At 41.5% G+C, this 22,131-nt stretch overlaps 1 protein-coding gene across 4 annotated transcripts in view; it reads right to left on the minus strand.

The window, feature by feature from the left end:
* Positions 1-16,575: 16,575 nt before the first annotated feature.
* Positions 16,576-22,131, minus strand: part of PHF14 (PHD finger protein 14) — a 301,795-nt gene continuing 296,239 nt past the window's right edge. For all 4 annotated transcript variants that reach the window (XM_073333845.2, XM_073333843.2, XM_073333842.2 and 1 more), the window contains one exon: positions 16,576-16,756. In XM_073333845.2, the coding sequence (XP_073189946.1) occupies positions 16,682-16,756 (75 nt within the window). In that variant the 3' untranslated portion in view covers positions 16,576-16,681. The remainder of the gene's footprint in view (positions 16,757-22,131) is intronic.

Genomic DNA, 22,131 nt, shown 5'->3' on the forward strand with positions numbered 1-22,131 from the left:
AGGATGATAGCCACTAGCTAGCATGATGGAACCTGAGGCAGAAGACATTGCCTGGTTCCCAAAACTGCAGTTCTTGACTGATTCCAAGGCTCCACAGATCAAGCAAGCTGAAGAGCAGATCCTATTTCTAAGTAACTTTCTTCTCTTCTGTTTCTTTAACAGGACATCTGAATACCTGCTGAGATGCCTGCCAGGTCCCACACACAGTGTGTGAATTTGTGTGTGTCCGTGTGTCCAGTAACAACAGGTGCATATAAGCCCAAAGTGAAATTACATTACGCATTAGTTAACCAACATTCAAAGCAAACCTAACCATAGATCACTACCGGTTATATGCACATAATAGGACGTGCATATAAGCCCATAATACAAATTACTGTGGGGCAATAATTAACCTATATTCAAAGCAAGCTAACCATAGATCTCTACAGGCTACTTGGGGTATACAAAGATTCAAACACTAACCCATTGTTTTCACAAGGGAAAGATAAACTGCTAAGTAAACTACATAGAGATTAAGTAAGCCATTCAATCACTGGTGTTATGTTAACATTGTGATTTGATTACTGACTGTGCTCATGCAATTATTTGAACAAAGGTTGCTCTTAAATTGTTTTCTTTTTTAAGTTAACAACAATATAAATTAGAAATGGTTAACTCGTTGAATTGTAATTGAATTGATTCTAATTTTCATATTGTTTAGTACTTTAGGGATGTATAAGAAATTATAGTAGTTTATGCTTTTAAATAAAAGTTATAAAACATAAATAGTTTTTCTCCGATCAAATGGCAATGAGGCAAATACAGCCTTAATTAAAAGGACTTCAATTAAATATTAATAGAGCATTTGACGCAAGTCTGAAAACTCTGTTTTTATTATTTATTTGGTATTTTTTATTAATTATTATTATTACAGCATTATTTATTGGGTTCTGCTGCAAAAGGGTAAGGAAGTGGGCTACTTGACCCCTTACAAAAATGACTTGCCATCACACCTAAGGAATGGTATGGTGTCAGGATGGGTGGCTGTGGTGGGCCTTAAATAAGCATCTCTAAACTTTTAAAAAGCTTTGAGACGAGACAGCGAGCGAGAGAGAGAAGAGTTGAGGGAAGATGGGGGTTGTCAAGGTTCCTCCCCCACTCTGAACTCTAGGGTACAGATGTGGGGACCTGCATGAAAATCCTCCTAAGCTTATCTTTACCAGCTTAGGTCAAAACTTCCCCAAGGTACAAAATATTCCACCCGTTGTCCTTGGACTGGCTGCTACCACCACCAAACTAATACTGGTTACTGGGGAAGAGCTGTTTGGACGCATCCTTCCCCCCAAAATACTTCCCAAAACCTTGCACCCCACTTCCTGGACAAGGTTTGGTAAAAAGCCTCACCAATTTGCATAGGTGACCACAGACCCAAACCCTTGGATCTGAGAACAATGAAAAAGCATTCAGTTTCTTACAAGAAGACTTTTAATAAAAATAGAAGTAAATAGAAATGAAGAAATCCCCCCTGTAAAATCAGGATGGTAGATATCTTACAGGGTAATTAGATTAAAAAACATAGAGAACCCCTCTAGACAAAACCTTAAGTTACAAAAAAGATACACAGACAGAAATAGTTATTCTATTCAGCACAATTCTTTTCTCAGCCATTTAAAGGAATCATAATCTAACACATACCTAGCTAGATTACTTACTAAAAGTTCTAAGACTCCATTCCTGGTCTATCCCCGACAAAGACAGACTATAGACAGACCCACAGACCCTTTGTTTCTCTCCCTCCTCCCAGCTTTTGAAAGTATCTTGTCTCCTCATTGGTCATTTTGGTCAGGTGCCAGCGAGGTTACCTTTAGCTTCTTAACCCTTTACAGGTGAGAGGAGCTTTCCCCTGGCCAGGAGGGATTTCAAAGGGGTTTACCCTTCCCTTTATATTTATGACAGGGGTCTTGAGTTATGCAAATCAGCTTGTCCAATCTTAAAATGAACCCTGCATTTTCAAAAAAGCCAGAAAAAGTGGTAACATTAGAATGCATGAGCAGCACTCAGAAGTGCTAGAGAGACAGGAAATGGCCACTTACATATTTAAGTTTATCTCAGTTCCTCTCTGCTTTATCCTTACATCTTTCAATCTCCTCTTTACTGATAAATGTCGGTATCAAACTTTGTATTAATAACCTGGATCTTAATATACTAATTTAAGGCCAAATCCCAGAGTCATTTTATTCAAGAGAAATCCCACTGAAATTCACTAAAATTGGACTGAAATCAATGGTTTGCTTGTGTTCAGATCTGCATGATGTTACTGTCTGAGATCTAGTCTGCCTTTCCTCAGATCCTTTTTGAGAAATTTTGAGTACTCATAAGCCCTTGCATCAGTTTCCTCTTCCATAATGAGAAACTCAATCTCTTTCACATTTAATTTAAAACAAGCATTCTTAACACATTAACTTATAACCTAATATCCCTGTGTATCCTTCCTGACCTAAAGGTTGCCAAAACTCATAGCAATATTAGACATACAGGGTTAGACTTTCAATGAGACTTAAACTCATAAGTGCCTAAGTCACGTTTGAAAATGGGACTTGGACACCCACATCACATAGATGCTTCTGAAAATGTTACCCAATATTTAACTGGAGTTGTACATACTAACAACTGACACTTCTATTGCTTTGTACTATATCCCTCTATTGATGCAGCATTAATATGCTGCTTGCAAGTTTGGAAAGCAATCACACAGTGGGTAGCTAAGTTCAGAGATTTTGAACAACAATTTCTACATTCCTTTCCTGATTACAATACTGCATTATTGTTCTGTGTGCTCTCGAGTTTGATCTGTTGCTTTAAAATTTGCTGTTTTCCATGTATCCATATTAAAGTGTTTCATATTTTTCCCCATTTACTGATTTAGTCCCTGAAGAGACCTAAATATTTCTGAAGTCAGTGCATTCTGTTGTATCACCAGTACGGCTTTAATCAGCCATTTTTAACGTTATGACTGATTCTGCCAAGTGCTGAGCCTCCTCAGTTTCCAATGACACCAGCAATTTGCAGGATCAGACCTGGGCATATTATTTTCTTGCCTATAACATAGACATATGTTACATGGAAATAAATAGATCAGCTTGGTCAGAAAACTCCTTCTGGACCTGATCCAAAGCTCACTGAAAGCAACTCCTGTTGAGTTCACACATGAGTTTTGGATTGGTTCGAGATGGGGGACCATCTTTTTGTTATGTTTGCACTGTGCCTACCAAAGTTAATGATTAAGGCCACCAGGTGTTAACACAACTCCAATGAATAATAAAATAACAACGAAATGAGCTCTCACTCACTGTACTATGAAGTGGATGATATTGAACCAGATGTTTATTTGACAATCTTTTCACCATCTGAAGCAGCATGAAAGGCCTGGCACTGATCTATATTATGCCAATATGTAATCAAACATCTTCAGTATGGTTCCATATATGTACTTTATTTATATATTTAGATATAAAATAATTTTTAAAAGATGCCTATCCCCAAGGCTTTGGGTAGCCAGAATACCAGTGTTATATGTCCCAGTGAGTTGTCCCGCTCAGTCAGTGAGCTGCTGTAGTCTGCACCAACTTCAGTCTCTGAGTGGCTTTAAGGCATAGCTCCATGTAGATCACATTACAATAATTTTGAGGTTAGCAAAATCTGCATCCAAAAGGAAGGTTTCAACTTCCTCACCATAAGAACATAAGAATGGCCCTACTGGGTCAGACCAAAGGTCCGCCTTTCCCAGTAGGCTGTCTTCCGACAGTAGCCAGTGCCAGGTGCCCCAGAGGGAATAAACAGAACAGATAATCATCAAGTGATCTATCTCCTGTCGCTCATTCCCAGCTTCTGGCAAACAGAGGCTAGGGACACCATCCCTGCCCATCCTGGCTAATAGCCATTGATGGACCTATCCTCCATGAATTTATCTAGTTCTTTTTTGAACCCTGTTATGGTCTTGGCCTTCACAATATCCTCTGGCAAGGAGTTCCACAGGTTGACTGTGCGCTGTGTGAAGAAATACTTCCTTTTATTTGTTTTAAACCTGCTGCCTATTAAGATGCAATGGTCAAAAGCTGGCTGGGTCACTCATGTAATATGATCATCCAACAGCATCTGGAGGTTTAAAATAATCCCAAATTGCAAATCCTAGTAACTAATGGAGGATGTACTCCTTCAATCAATGGGGCAGATATCTCTGTCATCTCTTCCAGTGGCTTTCCTCAACCCATCTTCTTCATGTCAGTCTTGTCTGGGTTGATCTTCAGTCAGCTTGCTCCCAATCTCAACTAGATCATGTCTGAGGCACTGAACTGCATTACATCAGATGAGACAGAGCCATTCTGTTGAATGCCATCAGGATACTGAAAACACTGCCACTGTCCCTCCCCCCCGCCATGACTCCTTAATAACCCTCCTAATGGCTCCATATACATGTTGAACATAAGGGGTTAAAGAATGGCACCCTGTGGTACCCTGCTCTTCAGAGTTCTTCAAGAAGAGGAGCAATTGCCCACAACTGCCCTTCAATAAATTCCAAGGGCAGAAGGGGCAACTGTGATAATCTAGTCGAACCTAACTGACATCTCTCCAAGAGAAATGAATGAAGCCACTGAAGAGCAGCCTCATCCACTCCTGCCAGGGTCTGCAGGTGACTGATCACCTTCTCCTTATCCAGGGTATTAAAGGCAGCTGATAGATCTAGTATGTTTCTGAAAACATCTCTTATTATGATTAATTGGGTTGGGATGAAGGCTTGTAAAGTATAGGTTTATTGTAGCAACTCTTTCCTTACATCTTCATGGCTCTTCACATGACAATAAGTTCTCTAGTGTGTACTGATGAACAGAGTCCATCCCTGAACTACAGCTGCAATTTCAAAGAAATGTCTGCAACCATTTTCCAGGGAGGTGATGTGGTTAGAAGAATTTGCTAAACTGGAGTTTGGAGTTCAAGGGCTAAATTCTCAATCCATTTTTTTACTTTCTGGAGAGATTCTGATGTACTAGTTGGTTCAAAAGACCTTCATTTACATCTATACCTACTATGAGGAGGGGTAAATCTGTTACTTAACGCTTGTCCATACTTCTGGCTAAATCGGCACTGCTGCAATTGATGCAGCAGTGTCGATTTAGCGGTCTAGTGAAGACAAGTTTAAGTCAATGGCAGAGCTCTTTCTCATCAAAGTCTGTTCTCCACCTTCCCAAGAGGTAGAAGTTGAGTCCGTGGGAGAGCGTCTCCCAGCAACATAGCACGGTGTAGACACTGCTGTAAGCAGTGATGAGCTGCCAAAATCTTAACAATGGGTTCCCTCCTCACCCCACGAGGGGGTCGTTGCCCACCCCCACCCCCCGGGACCCCTGCCCCATCCAACCCCCCCCCCGCGTTCCTTGGCGCCCCCCCAGGACCCCTGCCCCATCCATCCCCCTCCCCTGTCTGCCCCCAGAACCGGGCAGAAGGGTCTCGTGGGACACCGTAGTGGGTGCCCACCCCACCCCTAAGAGCCAGAGGCACCTGCCAGGGGGCAAGGTGGGGAGTCCCGGAGGTGCTTACCTGGGGCAGCTCCCAGGAAGCATCCGGCAGGTCCCTCTGGCTCCTAGGGGCAGGGAAGCGTAGCTGCGGGGGGGAAGAGGAAGTGGCTGCTCCCCCCTACTGATCACATCAAAAGTGGAGCCTTAGGCGCCGACTCCCTGGGTGCTCCGGGGCTGGAGCACCCACGGGGAAAATTTGGTGGGTGCAGAGCACCCACCGGCAGCTCCCCACCCCGCACCTGGCACCAGATCACCTCACCTCCGCTCCGCCTCCTCCGCTGAACACGCTGCCCCGCTCTGCTTCTCCGCCCTCCCTCCCCTGGCTTCCCGCAAATCAGCTGTTCAGTGGGAAGCCTGGGAGGGCTGAGAAGCAGGCGGCAGCTTCACGCTCAGGCCGAGGGTGGTGGAGGTGAGCTGGGGCGGGGACCATTTCCCCCGCACCCCTCCCCGGTTACCTGCTGCGGAGCGGGCGGCCCTCCTTGAGACCCCCCCCCCTCCCCGACCCAGCTCACCTCTGCCTCCCTGGGTCTGAGCGGGAAGCCGTGGCCTGCTTCTCAACCTGTCCCAGCTTCCCACATGAACAGCTGATTCGCAGGAAGCCTTGGGGGCGGAGAAGCAGAGCGGGGCAGCGCGTTCAGGGGAGGAGGCGGAGGCAGAGCGAACATGAGCTGGGGCCGGGAGAGGGTTGGGGAACTGCCGGTGGGTGCTCTGCACCCACCAAATTTTCCCCTTGGAAAGGCGCCAAGTGATAATCAAGGTGGGCCATTTCCAGCAGTTGACACTGGCCCACCTTGATTATCACTACAAAAGGTTCCCCCCCACCTGCTCTCCTGCTGGCAATAGCTCACCTTAAGTGATCACTCTGGTTGCAGTGTGTATGGTAACACCCATTGTTTCATGTTCTCTATGTATATAAATCTCCCCACTGTATTTTCCACTGAATGCATCCGATGAAGTGAGCTGTAGCTCACGAAAGCTTATGCTCAAATAAATTGGTTAGTCTCTAAGGTGCCACGAGTACTCCTTTTCTTTTTGTGAATATAGACTAATACGGCTGCTACTCTGAAACCTGTTACTAGGGTTTAGTTAAGGAGGTTCCTTAGCAATTAAATGAGCATTGAGATGATCAATGTGGGTTAGAGAAAGGGTGGTTAGAAGTACCGCTTATTATCAGGATTATGCTGGCTTGAGAGCAGGGCAGGAAACATTCTGCGAACAAATGAATGTCTAAAAAGGCTTTTTTTTTTCTTCACCCCATGCATTTATCTGATGTTTAAGACAAAGAAAGCACAGTGAAATTCTTCCAAGGCCAAATCACTTTACAGCACAGCAACTGGCATTAGTATGGAAACTGAAAGTTAACTAACTCGCAATAATCAGGAAAGAAGTGTTGGTAAGGGAGTGTGGGTTTTTTGCTCCCAGGGAGAATGCATTTATGTGTACATATATAGCTATACATAGATTTGAGAGTTATGAAAATTAATTGGTTACTTTAATTATTTCGTGATATGGTATATCATGAGTGATGTTTCGGTAAAACATTAAAGTACGCATTCATTTATATGAAAGGCTTGAGACAGTGAAACAGCTAACACAGTCAGCTTCATTAGTCACTGTAATAATTCTGGACATAGCACATAAACTTTAAATAGTAAGTAAAAAAAATCACAATTATTAAACCAATTTGCAGCCAATGTACACCATTGTCCTTTGTGCGTGAATCAGAAAAAAACTGTTGTCACTGTGTTGTCACCTGCTGCTGTACTCACAATATCCTGCTAGTTCATTTATTGGTACTTACTATAACCATTTTTTGAAAGCAATGTGATTTGGGAAAAAAAATTGATTGGGCATAAAACTATTGTATTCTGTTAAATTACAGAAGCACAGCAGAATATAGGTACAGTATGTCTTTTCTTTTCGTGCAGCTATTTAGTATGCTGTAGGTATAAATGAAAGACTTAAACCAAGCGTCAAAAGTGAATCTTTCAGACATTAATGTAATGATAGCTGTGTTATTATGAGCCTAATGATATCTGGAGCACACCAGAATACATAGGTGTCATGCTGGGAAACCAATGATCTGGCTCTCAATTTGACTGCAGGCAAAGAATATCTCATCAAAGCGATAAATTTCATGAGTCTGTTCCCAAATTTAAAACCCTTAAGGAAATGGCTTTCATGGTTCAATAGTTTTAAAGGGTTGCTCTTACTTGGCTTTGTAACAAGGAAATTAATAGTTCTTCTAAAACAAATCAGAATTATGCCATAGTTGCATGCATTTTCATGCTGTTGCCTTTAGCGTTTTACTTCCTTTTCCCCGATAACATAGCCATAGAATCCACATTGAACTCACCATGGGGAAACATTTATTACCTGCAATGATTGCACACTATAGTCTTGTATAGGTGATAGAACTTGCTCATTCATTGCTATGTAAAAATTGTTTTCTTTAGGTCATGTGAAATAGAGTCAGTTTCTAATCAACCTTCACTTTTCATAGAGTGAAACCTATTCAGCCTAATGTCAGGAAGAGTTAGTCTCCTCAGCCTGATGCAGAGTGAACAACCAACTGGCAGGTATCTTATAGGATTGCAGTAACCAAGAGCACAGAAGACAGAGGCAGCAATTAATTGATGTTTGTGCCCCTGTGTGTTTTTTCCTCTAAAGCTGTATGTGCATAAATATTAAGTTGCCTCAGCAGATATATTATTTGTGGATCATTTAAAAGCATTGTTGCCTCGGCAGAGTTATTATTTGTGAAACGTTTTAAAGTATAAAAACACTTTAGAACTAGCAGAAAAGAAAAATTATTTCAAGGATGTGTAAATCTATATTTCAAACTCCTGACACCATCGTTATGAGAGATAATTCACTGGTATCCATAACTATTCAGAAGGAAAACCACAAGTGAGCAATATACATCTAATATACTAATATCACATTCCAGGAAATTAACAGCAAGATGGCAAACATCTCAGTATACTGTACATTATCATCTTAATGATCAAGAAGTTACACATGCATTGAGATTAATAGACCAAAAAGGTCTGGATTTAAATGATCTGCACAGCACTCTTAGACACATGTAAAATCTCAGTGATTGTGGGGCTACAGACAAAATACCAACTACTGTAACAGTACTGTAAAAGGAACTGTTAATGGCTTTAATCTGTTTAGTTAGTGCATAAAAGGAATTTTACAGTTAACGTTAAAACTAGAATATCAGTATTATCCAGACATAAGCATTTTAATTCTATGTTTATAATATAATCATAATGAATAACTTAGATGCACAGTAATATAAATATAAGTGCATAGATTTAATTGTATAATCTTTTCAACCTTTATGATAAGTCCCAAACAATTTAAAGTCTGTTCTTAGAGTTTTTAAACCACCTATAGAATTCTATGAAAAATGCAATTATCTATTAAATTCTATAAGATGATTTAAATATTCTAAAGAAAGGGTATTCCCATCTCTGCCACTGGCATGCTGCATGATATTGAGCATGTACCTCAATTTCCTCATCTGTAAAATGGGAACAGTGATGCTTACCTCCTTTATAAAGTGCTTTGAGATCTATGGATGAAAATCACTATATAAGAGCTGGTTGTTATTATATATCTATACGGGTGTGAATTTTTGGTACACATGCCAGGCATTTTATGCTGAGAAGTCTGCTAACACACACTTACTAACTGTTCATTAAGTATATTGATGCGAGGGTCTAGTAGATGGGGAGAAAGTATAAGCATCTCTGCATGAATGCCTAGGAATGAAACATACAATGAACTTCCAGAGCATGGGAAGCTGCACACTGTACGTGACCAACAGAACTCCAATATTTCAAAGTTCCAACTCTTGAACGTTCTACATGAGTGAGCGGTGTGTACCTGAGTGCTCACGAAGTATCAAAGGCAGGAATTGCCTATAACAATCACTTTCCTCAGATAAATGGTAAAACAGACATAACCAAATTCCTCAACTCTTCATGGACATAGAGTGGGGAATCTGTTCTCATTAGCCACTGAAAACATGAATTACAGTAATTGGGTAAAAAATTTACTTTTCTCCAAAGTTAGAGAAATCATGTATAATGGAGCTCCCAGTTTTGGTGTCTAAAAAGTTCTACAGACATCTTTGAAATTGCTAAGTAATATCAAAAGTTGCTAACATGGAGGCATAAATAACAAAAATTCAGTATAAATAGCACAGAGTGCAACAAGTCTGCTTTAATATGAAGCGTGTGACAGCTCCCTCTCAAGCAGGAAAAGCATTGCTATCCTAAAAACCACCTCAAAATAGCAAAGGAACAGGAGAATTGGGCAATTCGCAACAGGATAACACCACCTCACTGTCTTGTGCAAAGAGGTGCTGGGGGGAATGTGGAAAATTTCTGTCCTGTATCCGAAATTTCAGAGCAACATATAATATTTATTCTGAAATGCAATTGCAGCATACAAATAAAAGTGAATAGAAATAAGCAGGACACAATAGGCAGACTAGACAGGTAGATAGATCAAGACATATATAAACATACTGTACATAGCTACAGATATATAAAAAGCAGCTTACGTCTCTTCTGCTCCTCCCTCCTCCAGAGCTACCCTTCAGCATAGTCAAAGCCTTTCTTTTGTGGATGTATTTCCAGTATGTATAGAACAGGGGTTCTCAAGCTGGGGGTCGGGATCTCTCAGCGGGTCGCAACGTTATTACATGGGGGGGTCACGAGCTGTCAGCCTCCATCCCAAACCCTGCTTTGCCTCCAGCATTTATAATGGTGTTAAATATATTAAAACGTGTTTTTAATTTATAAGGGGGGGGTCGCACTCAGAGGCTTGCTATGTGAAAGGGATCACCAGTACAGAAGTTTGAGAACCACTGGTATAGAATGACACACAGAAACAAGCCAAACCTAGACTTCATGCTGAGACACTCAGTCCAAGCCATAGTGATTTGAACAAGCAGTTGAAGGCTTAGGCCTGATAAGGAGTAACACTGAGAAATGCAATTTGACAGCCATTTAGGCATGGCTCTCTCAGAGCCAGCTTGATCGAATGTGTGTGTCAAACAAAGCTGGAAAGGACACCCAAAAGGCTTTAGTCCTAATGACTAAGCCACGTCCAACTTACGAAGAAGGTCTCATTTAGATGGGTGGAAAGACATAGGGAAACCCCACCTCAGGCAAGAATTTTGGATGTGTAAAAGTATTTTATCCTTATGAATCCTAAGGTAGGTACACATCAATCAGGACAGCCCGTGATGTTTAATCAGTCTGAGAGTTGAAATTATTGGCACCAGGAATAAAACTTATATGTTCCAATAGTTGTGTCTATATTTTTGTTTTATGTGTAACAGACAAATGATTTTCTATATAGTGAAAAAATGTTTTTTTTTGTGGCTCCCTTCCATTTTCTTGGAAGAGGTTGTCACTGGGTGAAAACTAGGATTGATTTTTGACCTACATTCCTACTCATATTTGCTATATTTCCACTTAGACCCAGCTGATTATTTTCTTTGTAGCTGACATCTCCTATTTCTGATGTGTTACTATTTTTGAAATTGAATAATTTTGTAACTCTTTGGTCTGATTTTTATCTGGTATCAAACCTAATTATTTATATTCTGCAGTGGACTTAATTGTTGATAAGTATTGTGTGGGTTTTTGGTGAAAGCAGTTACTGAAAGTCTTGTTTATTTAATTATACTTTAGTATATTTTAGAAAATGTAATTGAAAAGATATAGAAACACACTCCTTCTGCTCATCTACATTTCATATGTCAGGAGGTTTCAATAGCTTATGAAAATCCATACCCCCTCAGCCTCTGAACCACATGTCTGAGAGCCAAGTAACATTTTCAAGCAAAAATTGGGAGATCACATGAAATATAACCTTTCATTATGCTAACAACAAGTATAGGCTAGCACAGACTATCCCCTCAAAAACAGTCCCATCAATTTCTGTGGGACTGTGTGGAAGTAGATTATTTTTCAGGACAGGGACAATACTCACTCAATTGCATTGAGAATAGATAAACTCATCATAGGCAACTTGAGGGGGCTCAAATCCCATTCCAGCAAGCAATCCTGCTCTACTTTTCATTGGCCAGTACAACTGTATTAAGAACCTCTCCATACTCCCTAAGTTGGCATCATTCTCTCTGCTCACCTTTTCTCAGAAGTCATCTGGGTACTCAGGTTCAGCGTGAAGCTATTCAGGTTCTTTGCCAGGGAACTCCTGCCCCATCTCCCAGACTCCTTCAAGTTTCAAGCAGCCAGAACTGGCCTTAACATTTTTGGGTTGACACACAAAAAAAATGGTCACGCCACTCTCTCCTCCTGTGTGATTGATCTATGTAGAGGACTGGCTATAACATTCTGGGATGAGCCAGTGAGGTGAATTTGTGGTGTCAGTTGTGAGAACTAGAGGACCTGGAAGACATGCCTTTGTGGATATTCTTGTGGGCTGACCATCAGTATGGGAAGTTGAGTGTCTGTGTTGGAACCTGTACTTGATCTTTCATGCATTCTGGGGAGTGGTCCCAGACCTTTAGGATGAAGGCTTGAAGGGCTCTGATGTGTGACTGGGCTGCTCATTGAGTGATCCCTATACATGACACCAGGAGGCCAAGTAGTTGCAAGCATAGTACTATGGCAAGCCTCCTGTAGCTCTGGAGCAAGATTGTAAGGTCTATTTGTCTATTTCTGCCCCCAGGTGAGTTACTCTGGTGGACAGAATCAAGGAACTTTTCTTGATATTGATGATGAAATCATGAGCCTACAAGAAAGTCAATGTTCCAGACAGGGCTCTGTGAGCTGATGACTGTGATGGAGCTCTGATCAGGATATCAGCCAGGAAAAGCCAAATGGGAGTGTTGGGTACTGATAATAGGCAATAGGCAAACCTTGCAAGGCTGTGGGTGGCATGGTCTGGGGGGGAGGTATGAAGCCAACAGATCCACTCAAATCAAGAAGTCCCCTCGGGAGAGGGATGACACTGTAGAGGCCACAGTCTGCATTCAAAACTTCATTTTCTTCGTCCTTTTGTTGAGCCTTTTGAGTCTAAGAATGGCTTTCTGATACCACCCCCACCCTCCCCATGTGCTTCTGCACAATGAAGATGGAGTAGTATCCGGAAAATAAGATATTTCATTCTGGATCAAACAGCACTTTACGGGTCATTGGAAGACTGGATGCAGAATAGATGGGGTGGAGCCTGCACCCAAGGGAATATCCCAGGCTCCCTATCTCCTTGGCCTACTTGTCTGTGGTCAATGAAAACCACTGCTCTAGGAAGTGGGAAATTCTGTCCCCTAGCTTCAGTTCTAGGTGGAGGCCTATGAGATCTCTGTCATAAAGTGGATTGTGGGTGGGGGTTTGCGTGCCCTTTGGACTTTCCCCCAAACCTGGATTTCACGGTTTTCCTTTGGATAACCTGTTGTCCCTTCACTGGTACTTCTGTGAAGACAAAGGCAGAAAGAAGTGCTGCTGTCTGAAGGCTGACCTATATTCTCCCATGAGGGCACTTCATGGTAAGGGGAAAGACTTTTTGAATTTTGCAGCATTATCCACCTTATCCAGCTTTTCTCCAAAAAGGAGGGAGCCTGTAAGCTTGGCCAAGCACAGGTCCTGTTTAGAGTGCATATCCATCTTTCAGGTCAGAGCCATAGGTGGTGCCTGGCTACTGATCTGGAAGCCAGGGCTCAGGTTGAGAACCTTATTGCATCCATTGAGGCATCAGCTACAAATGCTGTTGCTAGGCAGACATTCTTTAAAATGGAACCAAAGTCTGTCCTTAAGGGCTCTGAAATCTTCCAGCCAGGAGATAGATGCTCTTGCAAAGTAGATAGCTGTTAGGGATGCCCTGAAAATGGCAGAGAAAGCCTCAAAGTCCTTTTTGAGAATGAATGGCTTCTACCATTCTACCCATAGGATCTTTAGGGTACAACTCCCCCTCTGAGGGAATAACCATATCGCTCACAAAGGGCACTATAGCGGCATCGACCCTTGATACTTCAACAATAGACCCCTTTGGTTCCTGAATGCTATAGTGCCTGAGGTTGCTCTTGTTAATATGCTTGCTCATATCAGGTGTGTTCCATTAATCCTTAAGCACTTCCTCAAAGGAGGAGTGAATGGATATCACAGCCACAGGAGAAGATTTTGGTGAGACAAATTTACTTTGAGACTTACTCTCAGGAGCCTGTTCAGGTTGAATTTGAATCATGGAGACAACCTTACTGCACAGTCTGAAATTCTTCAGGGGTTAAAACCCCCCTGTTCTATTTTTTCCCCAAGTCCTGTTTTGATTCAAAGTCTGACAACTCACCTTCCTCAGTGGAGGAGAGGCAAGGGGAGGAGGAGGAGGACTCATATCTTCTGGATTTTCTGTTTTTTTTTCCCCTTTTTTGCCTTCTTTGATTTTCTAGCTCTTTTCCCATGCTTTGGGAGCACAGAAACTGTGCTTCAGCTTTGGTGAGACCTTTTGCAGCATGCCTTCATTAGGGCCTGAAGCCCTCTTGAGAAATCTGTCTCTGAATCCTCCCCTGTTGGGTCCCATTGCCCCTGTGGCGGGTGACGGGGGGGAGAATTCACTGTCATGAGCTCTCCAGGTCAAACTGGGAGGGAGGGGGCTGATTAGGAGCCCTGCTTCTTTCTCCAGGACATACAGGACCCATTTCAAGATTTGGACTGAGGGGGACTATTGGGACTCAGACCCTAAGTTGACTGCCTGAGGTCTGCCTCGCCTTTGGAGTCTCGCCTGTTCTGCACTAGGGTTTCTGGTCCATTTTCCCACATTGGAGTTGCAGCTGCTTTGGTGGAAAGAGAGCCCTACATACCTTTCTGTCTTCTGGCCCTGGGTGTTAACAGAACTAGGGTCAGCTGACTTAGTATAACTCACCATCTGCCAAGCTTGGGGAGGCTGCCTCACAAATAGGACACTGCTTGATTTGACCCAATGCTTTGTTGGCTGCTTTGCCATGCCTGTTTAGGGGCAGATAACCTGGCAGGGAGACATTGCAGCAGAAGCTCGTGGTGGGTTAAACTGCAGGAGTGTTAACCAACATAGGGAGGAGGAGGAAGCTGAAAAGAAAACTGCCTGAAAAATGGGGTACAAACTTAAAGAAGTGAAGAAATGAAGGCAGAAACAATCAAACCGCCAACTGCCTGCTGCCAGAGACAGAAAATCTGGTGGCACGTAATAGCAGTGGGGGTGTGGCCAGAGCATGCAGCTCAAAAACATTGATCCACCTCGATGAGCTGCAGAGTGGAAGGGAGCAAACCAGACATCCAGAATTGTGGTAGACAGTGGGCTGCAGAAACGTATGGTGGCTGATATATTTCAGCCACTTGTAGAGAGCAGCGTTGGAGAAATGGCTCTCTCTTAAAGGTCTGTCGCATTGCCAATAACTGCCTCTCCCCCTACAATTTCAGCTACAGAACACCCTGCTTCTCTTGAATATCCCCCAGCACAGTCTGTCTCCCCTCTTAAGCTTTATATTTATGTCTCCAACCACCCCTCAAACCTGGCTGTTGCTCAGGCGTCATTGGCTGCTTCTCCCGGGAGCCAATTTGTGCAGTTATCAGCAATTCAATACGATGGCGAGAGACACTATATAAAAAAGACTGGCTAGATAGATCAGATAATGCCATTCTCCCAGCCCATTTCAAATCAGGAAGTAGAGGCTGAGGCTGGGAAACATGATCTCAAATTTAATAGTTTATATAAAGGTTTTCTTTTTTTAAAAAAATGGAGTTTATTATAGTTACACTTTATGGTTGAAATGTGTCCAACAGTACATAGATTTGAACCTCCTGCAGATCAGCAGGGAACCTGCTGGATATTACTGGATATTCTTGAGTATTTTTTCCCCCTTCATCTAAGAACATTTGAAAATATTCCTGAAATGGATAAAATGTTCATGCATGAGGGAAAAAGTAAATTAGCACCAACAACATGGTATATTAAGGAATATGCAGCATACCAGTGAAAGTGCAAGGTAGTAGAAAAGTGAAAAGGTCAACCTAAGGTTGGATTCTCCCACAGAAGTATATGAGTAATTCCCATTCTCTTCAATGAGTATTACTCATATCTTTGTGTCGAATTCATATGGTTCATTTGTAATGCTCCATACTGCTTTGCAGGAAACCTATATTTGGATTTCCCATACTAGTCTTTCATTGGCCAGCATGGACCAAAAAATCTTAAAGCAACATGCTTAACCTTGGTAAAGGAAGTGTTCTGAAGTCCTTGCTGCTCAGTTAAGGAGCAATGGTAAAGCAAGAAGTTTATCTAATCCTTTTCGATTAGAAGGACTGTGACAGAAGGATTAAAATTTGATGTGTAGATGAAATGGGAAATAATGGGGAAACCTCAATATTATCAAAGGTTTCAGAGTAACAGCCGTGTTAGTCTGTATTCGCAAAAAGAAAAGGAGTACTTGTGGTTAGTCTCTAAGGTGCCACAAGTACTCCTTTTCTTTTTGAGAATATTATCAAAGACACTGATCACCTGAGGGAGACAGAGTTTACATTGAGGAAAGTAATAATGCAGTATAAAACATTTCAAATGACTTGACATACAAGCAGATAAAATTGTCTGCATAGGAACATTCTTTTAGGAGATGCCTTGAAAACCATGCTTATCTTAATATTTAAGTTTTACTTCAGTGGCTTGTAAGAAGAAAAGTTTAGATACCAATTTAATTAGTCATGCATTTATCCAAATGCTTAAGTATCAAATGCAAAGAACTATGCATCTATGCTCAGGGATACCTGAATGATTTTGAATTATTACTGCCCTTTCAGGATGTGCACTGCTTGGTACATTGAAAAAGTTTGACAAGTTTGAGTAGCAAATGTTATCAGTAAAGAGGATCACATTGCCCTTATGCATATATTTCTAAAAACTTTTATATTTTTACAGGTATTCTGTACCAGTCTTGAAAACTCAACATTTTAATATAATCATAAACGTCGCCAAGAGCCACTTACACAATTCCTCAGTGCAGCATGAATTTTAATTTTCAATGACTTTATTGAGAATGTTCTGTAAATTTTACAATGAGAAACTTTAACTGCTGTTACACAACTTGCAAATATTTCAAACATGACAGCAATCTTCTATTTTTTTGAATTTTTCTGTTCCATGTTCAGGTCTTGGGATGGATTTTCTTCCTTAGCTTCATTTTCATCTTCCTATAAAACAAAATAAAAAACCATTACTGGAGTTGCTGAAGAGACATACATTCTGCAGAGCCGTTCGTATGTTCAAAAGAAACAAACACATATAGAAACAAACCTGTCCATACCTTTCTTTGAGACTCTTTTACATGACTGATAAACCCTGACGTTACAATAAGTACATAATTTTAATGATTAGAAATGTGATCTTAATCAAAAGTTAAATAGAAATTTTTTACCTGCAGCATCAACTAATTTAGCTGCTTTGAGACTCATTACACAAAGAAAGAAACCTCTAAAACATAAAAGGTGAAATTTGATGATATTTAAACTTTTGTAGTGGATACTATTTCATACCTCCCCTTGGTTCTTGACCGGAGGTTTCCACAAAATTGCTTTTAAAATGCAAGAACTTTCTTCACTGTCCTAGAAATTACTTTTGAATAGCATCTGCCATTGAAAAATGTTTCATTTTTTTTAAGACCAGATACGTTTACTTCACCATTTGATAAAAGACCATAAATTTAACTTCAGAGACACTTTATGTGCTGCAGCATCGTATTTTTGTCCCATCTAGCATATTTTCTTGACAGGTCTGCCAATTTTCCAATTACTTGTACCACCATATGTTATCTGAAGATCAGTCAGGTCTAAAATAGGAAACATGAGCATGTCAGGCAGCAGCATGCTTACAATATTCTACAACTTCAACTCCAGGAGTAGGGCTCATAATTCACTCTGAGCTCCTCTGGAGCATATTGAATAAATGAAGTGACATCATAATGCCTGCTTCCATAGGAATGAATAGTATCTTGTGTCCAATACGAAATGTTGACCTCCAAAGTATAAATTTTGGCATCTTAAAAAAATATTTCATGGGACATCTCAACAGAAACAGTCCTGCAAACACATTCACAGTACAGACTGTCCTATCTTCAAACTGTTTGCATTTTGTTTTACAAAACAAGAAATCTTACTCAGTCTCAATAAAAAAACAAACAAACAAACAAATTACACTGAAATGTGGGTGATATAAAGTGTTCTGGTTTACATGAAAACCCATTGCCAGGGATCAACGGTAGACAACCACTGCTACACAGAGGGAGGACTGTCTAATGATTGGAATCCTAGCCTAGGTACAAGAGACCTAGGTTGTTTCCTGTTCTGCCGCAGGCTACCTGCGTGACCCTGGAAAAGTCACTTTGTCTCTCAGTACTTCAGTTCCCCATCTGTAAAATAGAAATAATAGCACTTTCCTAATTCACTGGTTTGTTGAGCATAAAAATATTAAATATTCTGAGGTGCTCAAATACTATGGCAATGGGGCCCATAATACAGATAAATAGAGTATCAATGGAAACTACCTAGCTAAGTAAATATGGCCACGCATTTCACTATACATAACATACATTTGCAGAGTTAGCTGTTCTATTTAGAAAGTACATAATACATTCTGCACATAAATCTCCCTCCCACACACACACACACCTTGAAAGAAACATTTTGATTTACATTGCTTACTAAGGACAAAATGCAAATACATTCACTTTCATGAGCTATTTTTGCCAAGTAATTTCCATCCTGGTGGGAATGGAGTCCATGGTGCCTCAATCTCAGAGAGATTGAGGTACCATGAGATTTTTCACACAACACACAGTCAACATGTGGAACTCCTTCACAGAGCATGTTGTGAAGGCCAAGACTATAACAGGGTTAAAAAAAAGAACTAGATAAATTCATGGAGGAAAGGTCCATCAATGGCTATTAGCCAGGATGGGCAGGGATGGTGTCCCTAGCCTCTGTCTGTGAGAAGCTGCGAATTGGAGACAGGGGATGGATCACTTGATGATTACTTGTTCTATTCATTCCCTCTGGGGCACCTGGCATTGGCCACCGTTGGAAGACAGGATACTGGGCTAGATGGGCTTTTGGTCTGACCCAGTATGGCCATTCTTATGTTCTTAGAAGTCTCATATAGATATTGCTGAGAAGGGATGTGTACTGAGCTCAGAGGCACCTCATCAGCCCAGGCAAGTCAGGCGCAGCCTAATAAAGCAATTCCCAAAAGCTACCGAATACATTTTGCATATTCTTTTTTATGTAGTTGATAGATAGATACAAATTTAAGGACAAATTGTGATTTGATTAAAATGTCACAACTCATTCTCTCCAGCAGTGAAACGCAACACTAGAAAGTTTGGAGAACATAGTGCTGTGTCAGGATCAACTCTTGGTATAGCTAATAGTGCTCCAAGAAGCTGCCTCGTTACCATGGCAATTTACCAGGCCCAGGAGTCACTTTATAAGGGCATTGCTGTGGTAACTACCACTTGATGAGGCCATGGCAGAATTGTAGCAGCGAGGCCCAGGCTGCAGGGTTTTTTCTGCGGGATGGGGCGGGGGGAGGGACTGGGTAGGTTTTACCCAGTTTTTGTCTTCTGTGTCTGGGTGCCATTTAGGGTTGCCAGGTGCCCAGTTTTCAGGAACCTGGGTCCCAAACCAAGAGTCCAGTTACTGCAGAGCAGAGGGAGGTACTGGGTCATTAACCCGTGCCAGCTCCTGCTCAGCCAGGATCACCTCCTACTTGCAAGCAGGCTACTTTAGATGATTCAGGGAGTGACGGGGGATGGGCTAGAGAGGAGTAAGAGATGGGGGCTGGGCCTTGGGGGGGAATAGGCGGAGAAGGGGGCAGGGCCTCAAGGGAAGAGGTGGAGCATGGGCAGGGTCTTGGGGGTGACCAGCAATTAGAAAGGTGGCAACCTTAGGGATGGGGTCTGAGCCCTACACCTCCACCATTGCCCTGCCGGTGCTTGACCAATGTGGGCCACAAGCAGGAATATTTTTGGCTCCCCCACACCACACACACTAATAATGAATAGGGGGCCCCCTTGAGCTGCTCGGGACCCTTGGCAATTGCTTAGTCTGCTTATGCCTAGTGCTGGTTCTACCCCACAGGGCAGGCTCCATGTGTGTGCATGAGAAGCTGCCACCAAGCCCCATACCAGTTCGGACAGCAGTGGTGGCTCCCAGGTCTGCCTGCTGTTTCTTCGCTATAAATAAGGTAAGCTTTTAATAGCTACTACATTATATCTGCTGTGTGTGTGTATAAATAACTATTTTGTGAGTTGTGCTTCAGTTGTCAAAAAACTCATGAGCTGCCACTGGCTGACCCTTGTGAGACGTCACATAATGGTTCAGATGAAGAAGACTGTTCGTGGATAGGATGTGTGCACCCTCCTGGTTCATTTGATTTAGTTCACTGGAGAAACACAGTGATCTGTTGTGGTGTTATGAGCAAATAACTGTTTTAGGGCTATCTTGACAACAGTTTCAATTATCTGGTAATGCTCCTCTTTGTTATTAATTATTTGGTCTTGTGTATGGGCTACTTTGCCACTACAGCCTCTGGAATCAGTAGCTTCTGGAGATGAATTACTATAGTTTGCTTGATTTGATGCAATTATGAAAGCAGTATCCCCTTCTGTTTTAAGCAGGGAATGGTGTGCCCAAGACACTTCCAAGATTTAACCTCATGCTGAAGATAAAGGATAGCCTGGGACTAGAAACAAACGTGGAGAAGCCCATGGTCACATGATGACTATGAGTCTTGAGCTAACGTGTAAAATGTGTTGTCTGCATGAGTGCTGAAGACAATAAATCGTGGGGAATTAAAAAACAAAGTTTAGTAGAAGCTCTCTGAGTTCTTCTAGGCAGACAAGCAAGATGTTTCATTTCTGGGTGACTCATCTGTAGTGGAGCTGCAAGTTAGCATCACATATTTGTAAATTTTTAAAGAATTGTCCAAAGGTTCACCATTTTTCTAGTGCATGTGACTTTCACCCCCAAACAACCCGTCTCCCTTAGTCTTTATCCTTTCCTGGCTGCCAGCACCCAACTCCCACTCTCCCCAACACTTACTCCTGCCCTGACATACCCTCTCCCAACTCTTCACCACACACTCCTCCTGTGATCCTACTTCTGAGCTCCTGCACATCTAACAAAGAAGCAGAGAGAGGCTTACAGGCAGGAACTACAGGGAAAGAAGAGGGTAACCTCACTTGACATTCTCTCTGAGACCCAAGGGAGGGATAGGTATCAGGGGATTTTTATTATCTCCAGGGGCAAACAAGAAGTTGTGAAAATTTCACTTTGTGCAAGTACAAATGGTAAAGGTAAAAATGATATGAATTTTTAGTGAGTTTTTAGCATCACTGGAACAAATTAAGCTGCTTTGTAACAGCTCCCCTTTATTTCTCTACAAAGTGCTTTAACTTTAACCTAGAGGGACCACCTCTAGAAGGTAGTTTATTCCATATTCATTCAGTCCATGGCCTCTCTGCTGAGACTGACATGGGTGCTAATTAATGTCAACTGCGATAGCAATTTTTGTGATGTGCATTCCTATTAATTTGGAAGTTATATGTGATTGCCAGGTTACTTGGAATGGATCTGGACCAGCATTCCAGATATATTAACAATCCCCTGACCTGGCAGGTCCCACTATCCCTTCAGTTTGTTAACTGGCTATTACTGTAAAATTATAGTTTCCATACAATTTTTGAAAACACGATTTCTTGTACTTCAGGAAGATTTCTTATTATATACAGAGTATTTAACTGGTTGCGGTTTCTAAAGTCATTCACAATATTTGAATTTTCAGCTAAGTGGACTATTTAGCCTAATTATCAAGGAGTGATGCTGAATAGACTGAAGATTAAACATGTTTAATGTATTTGCTTTACTAATTACCACCTACAGTTATACAGCTTCTCATCATTAAGGAACCCACACTATATGGAGTGCATATATAGGGTTCACTCACCAACAGTTGGAACACACCAACTGTTCTACACTAGCAAGACTGAGTTTTCTCATGAGAGACAGTGAAGAGGCATGTTTGCAGGGCAAATCTTAGGTGGGAACAATAATTACCCAAAAGTCTTTTATTTTTAAGGTTTCAGAGTAGCAGCCGTGTTAGTCTGTATTCACAAAAAGAAAAGGAGTACTTGTGGCACCTTAGAGACTAACCAATTTATTTGAGCATAAGCTTTCATGAGCTACAGCTCATTCAAAACCAGTCCAGGTTGGCAGACAACGTTCATACCATTGGTGGCTATTTAGTGGCTTCTGGTAAATGGTCACATGCTAGTTTCCAATGGACAGATGCTCTGCCATCACAAAATTTATCCTCATAACTAGCATTAGTGATTCACATTTCTACTATTTTCCTTTTGCTTATTTTAACCATCCTGCTTATAGCCTAGTATATTCTAATAGATTTTTAAACTGTACAGGCTTTAGAAAAGCTTGAGATGGAATATTCTCATATTAGGGTTCATATATAAAAAGATTGGCGTAATTGTTATTAATAGATGGCAAAGATCAAATTC

The sequence above is a fragment of the Lepidochelys kempii genome, chromosome 2 (assembly GCF_965140285.1).
Source record: "Lepidochelys kempii isolate rLepKem1 chromosome 2, rLepKem1.hap1, whole genome shotgun sequence".
Taxonomy (NCBI): Eukaryota; Metazoa; Chordata; order Testudines; family Cheloniidae; genus Lepidochelys; species Lepidochelys kempii.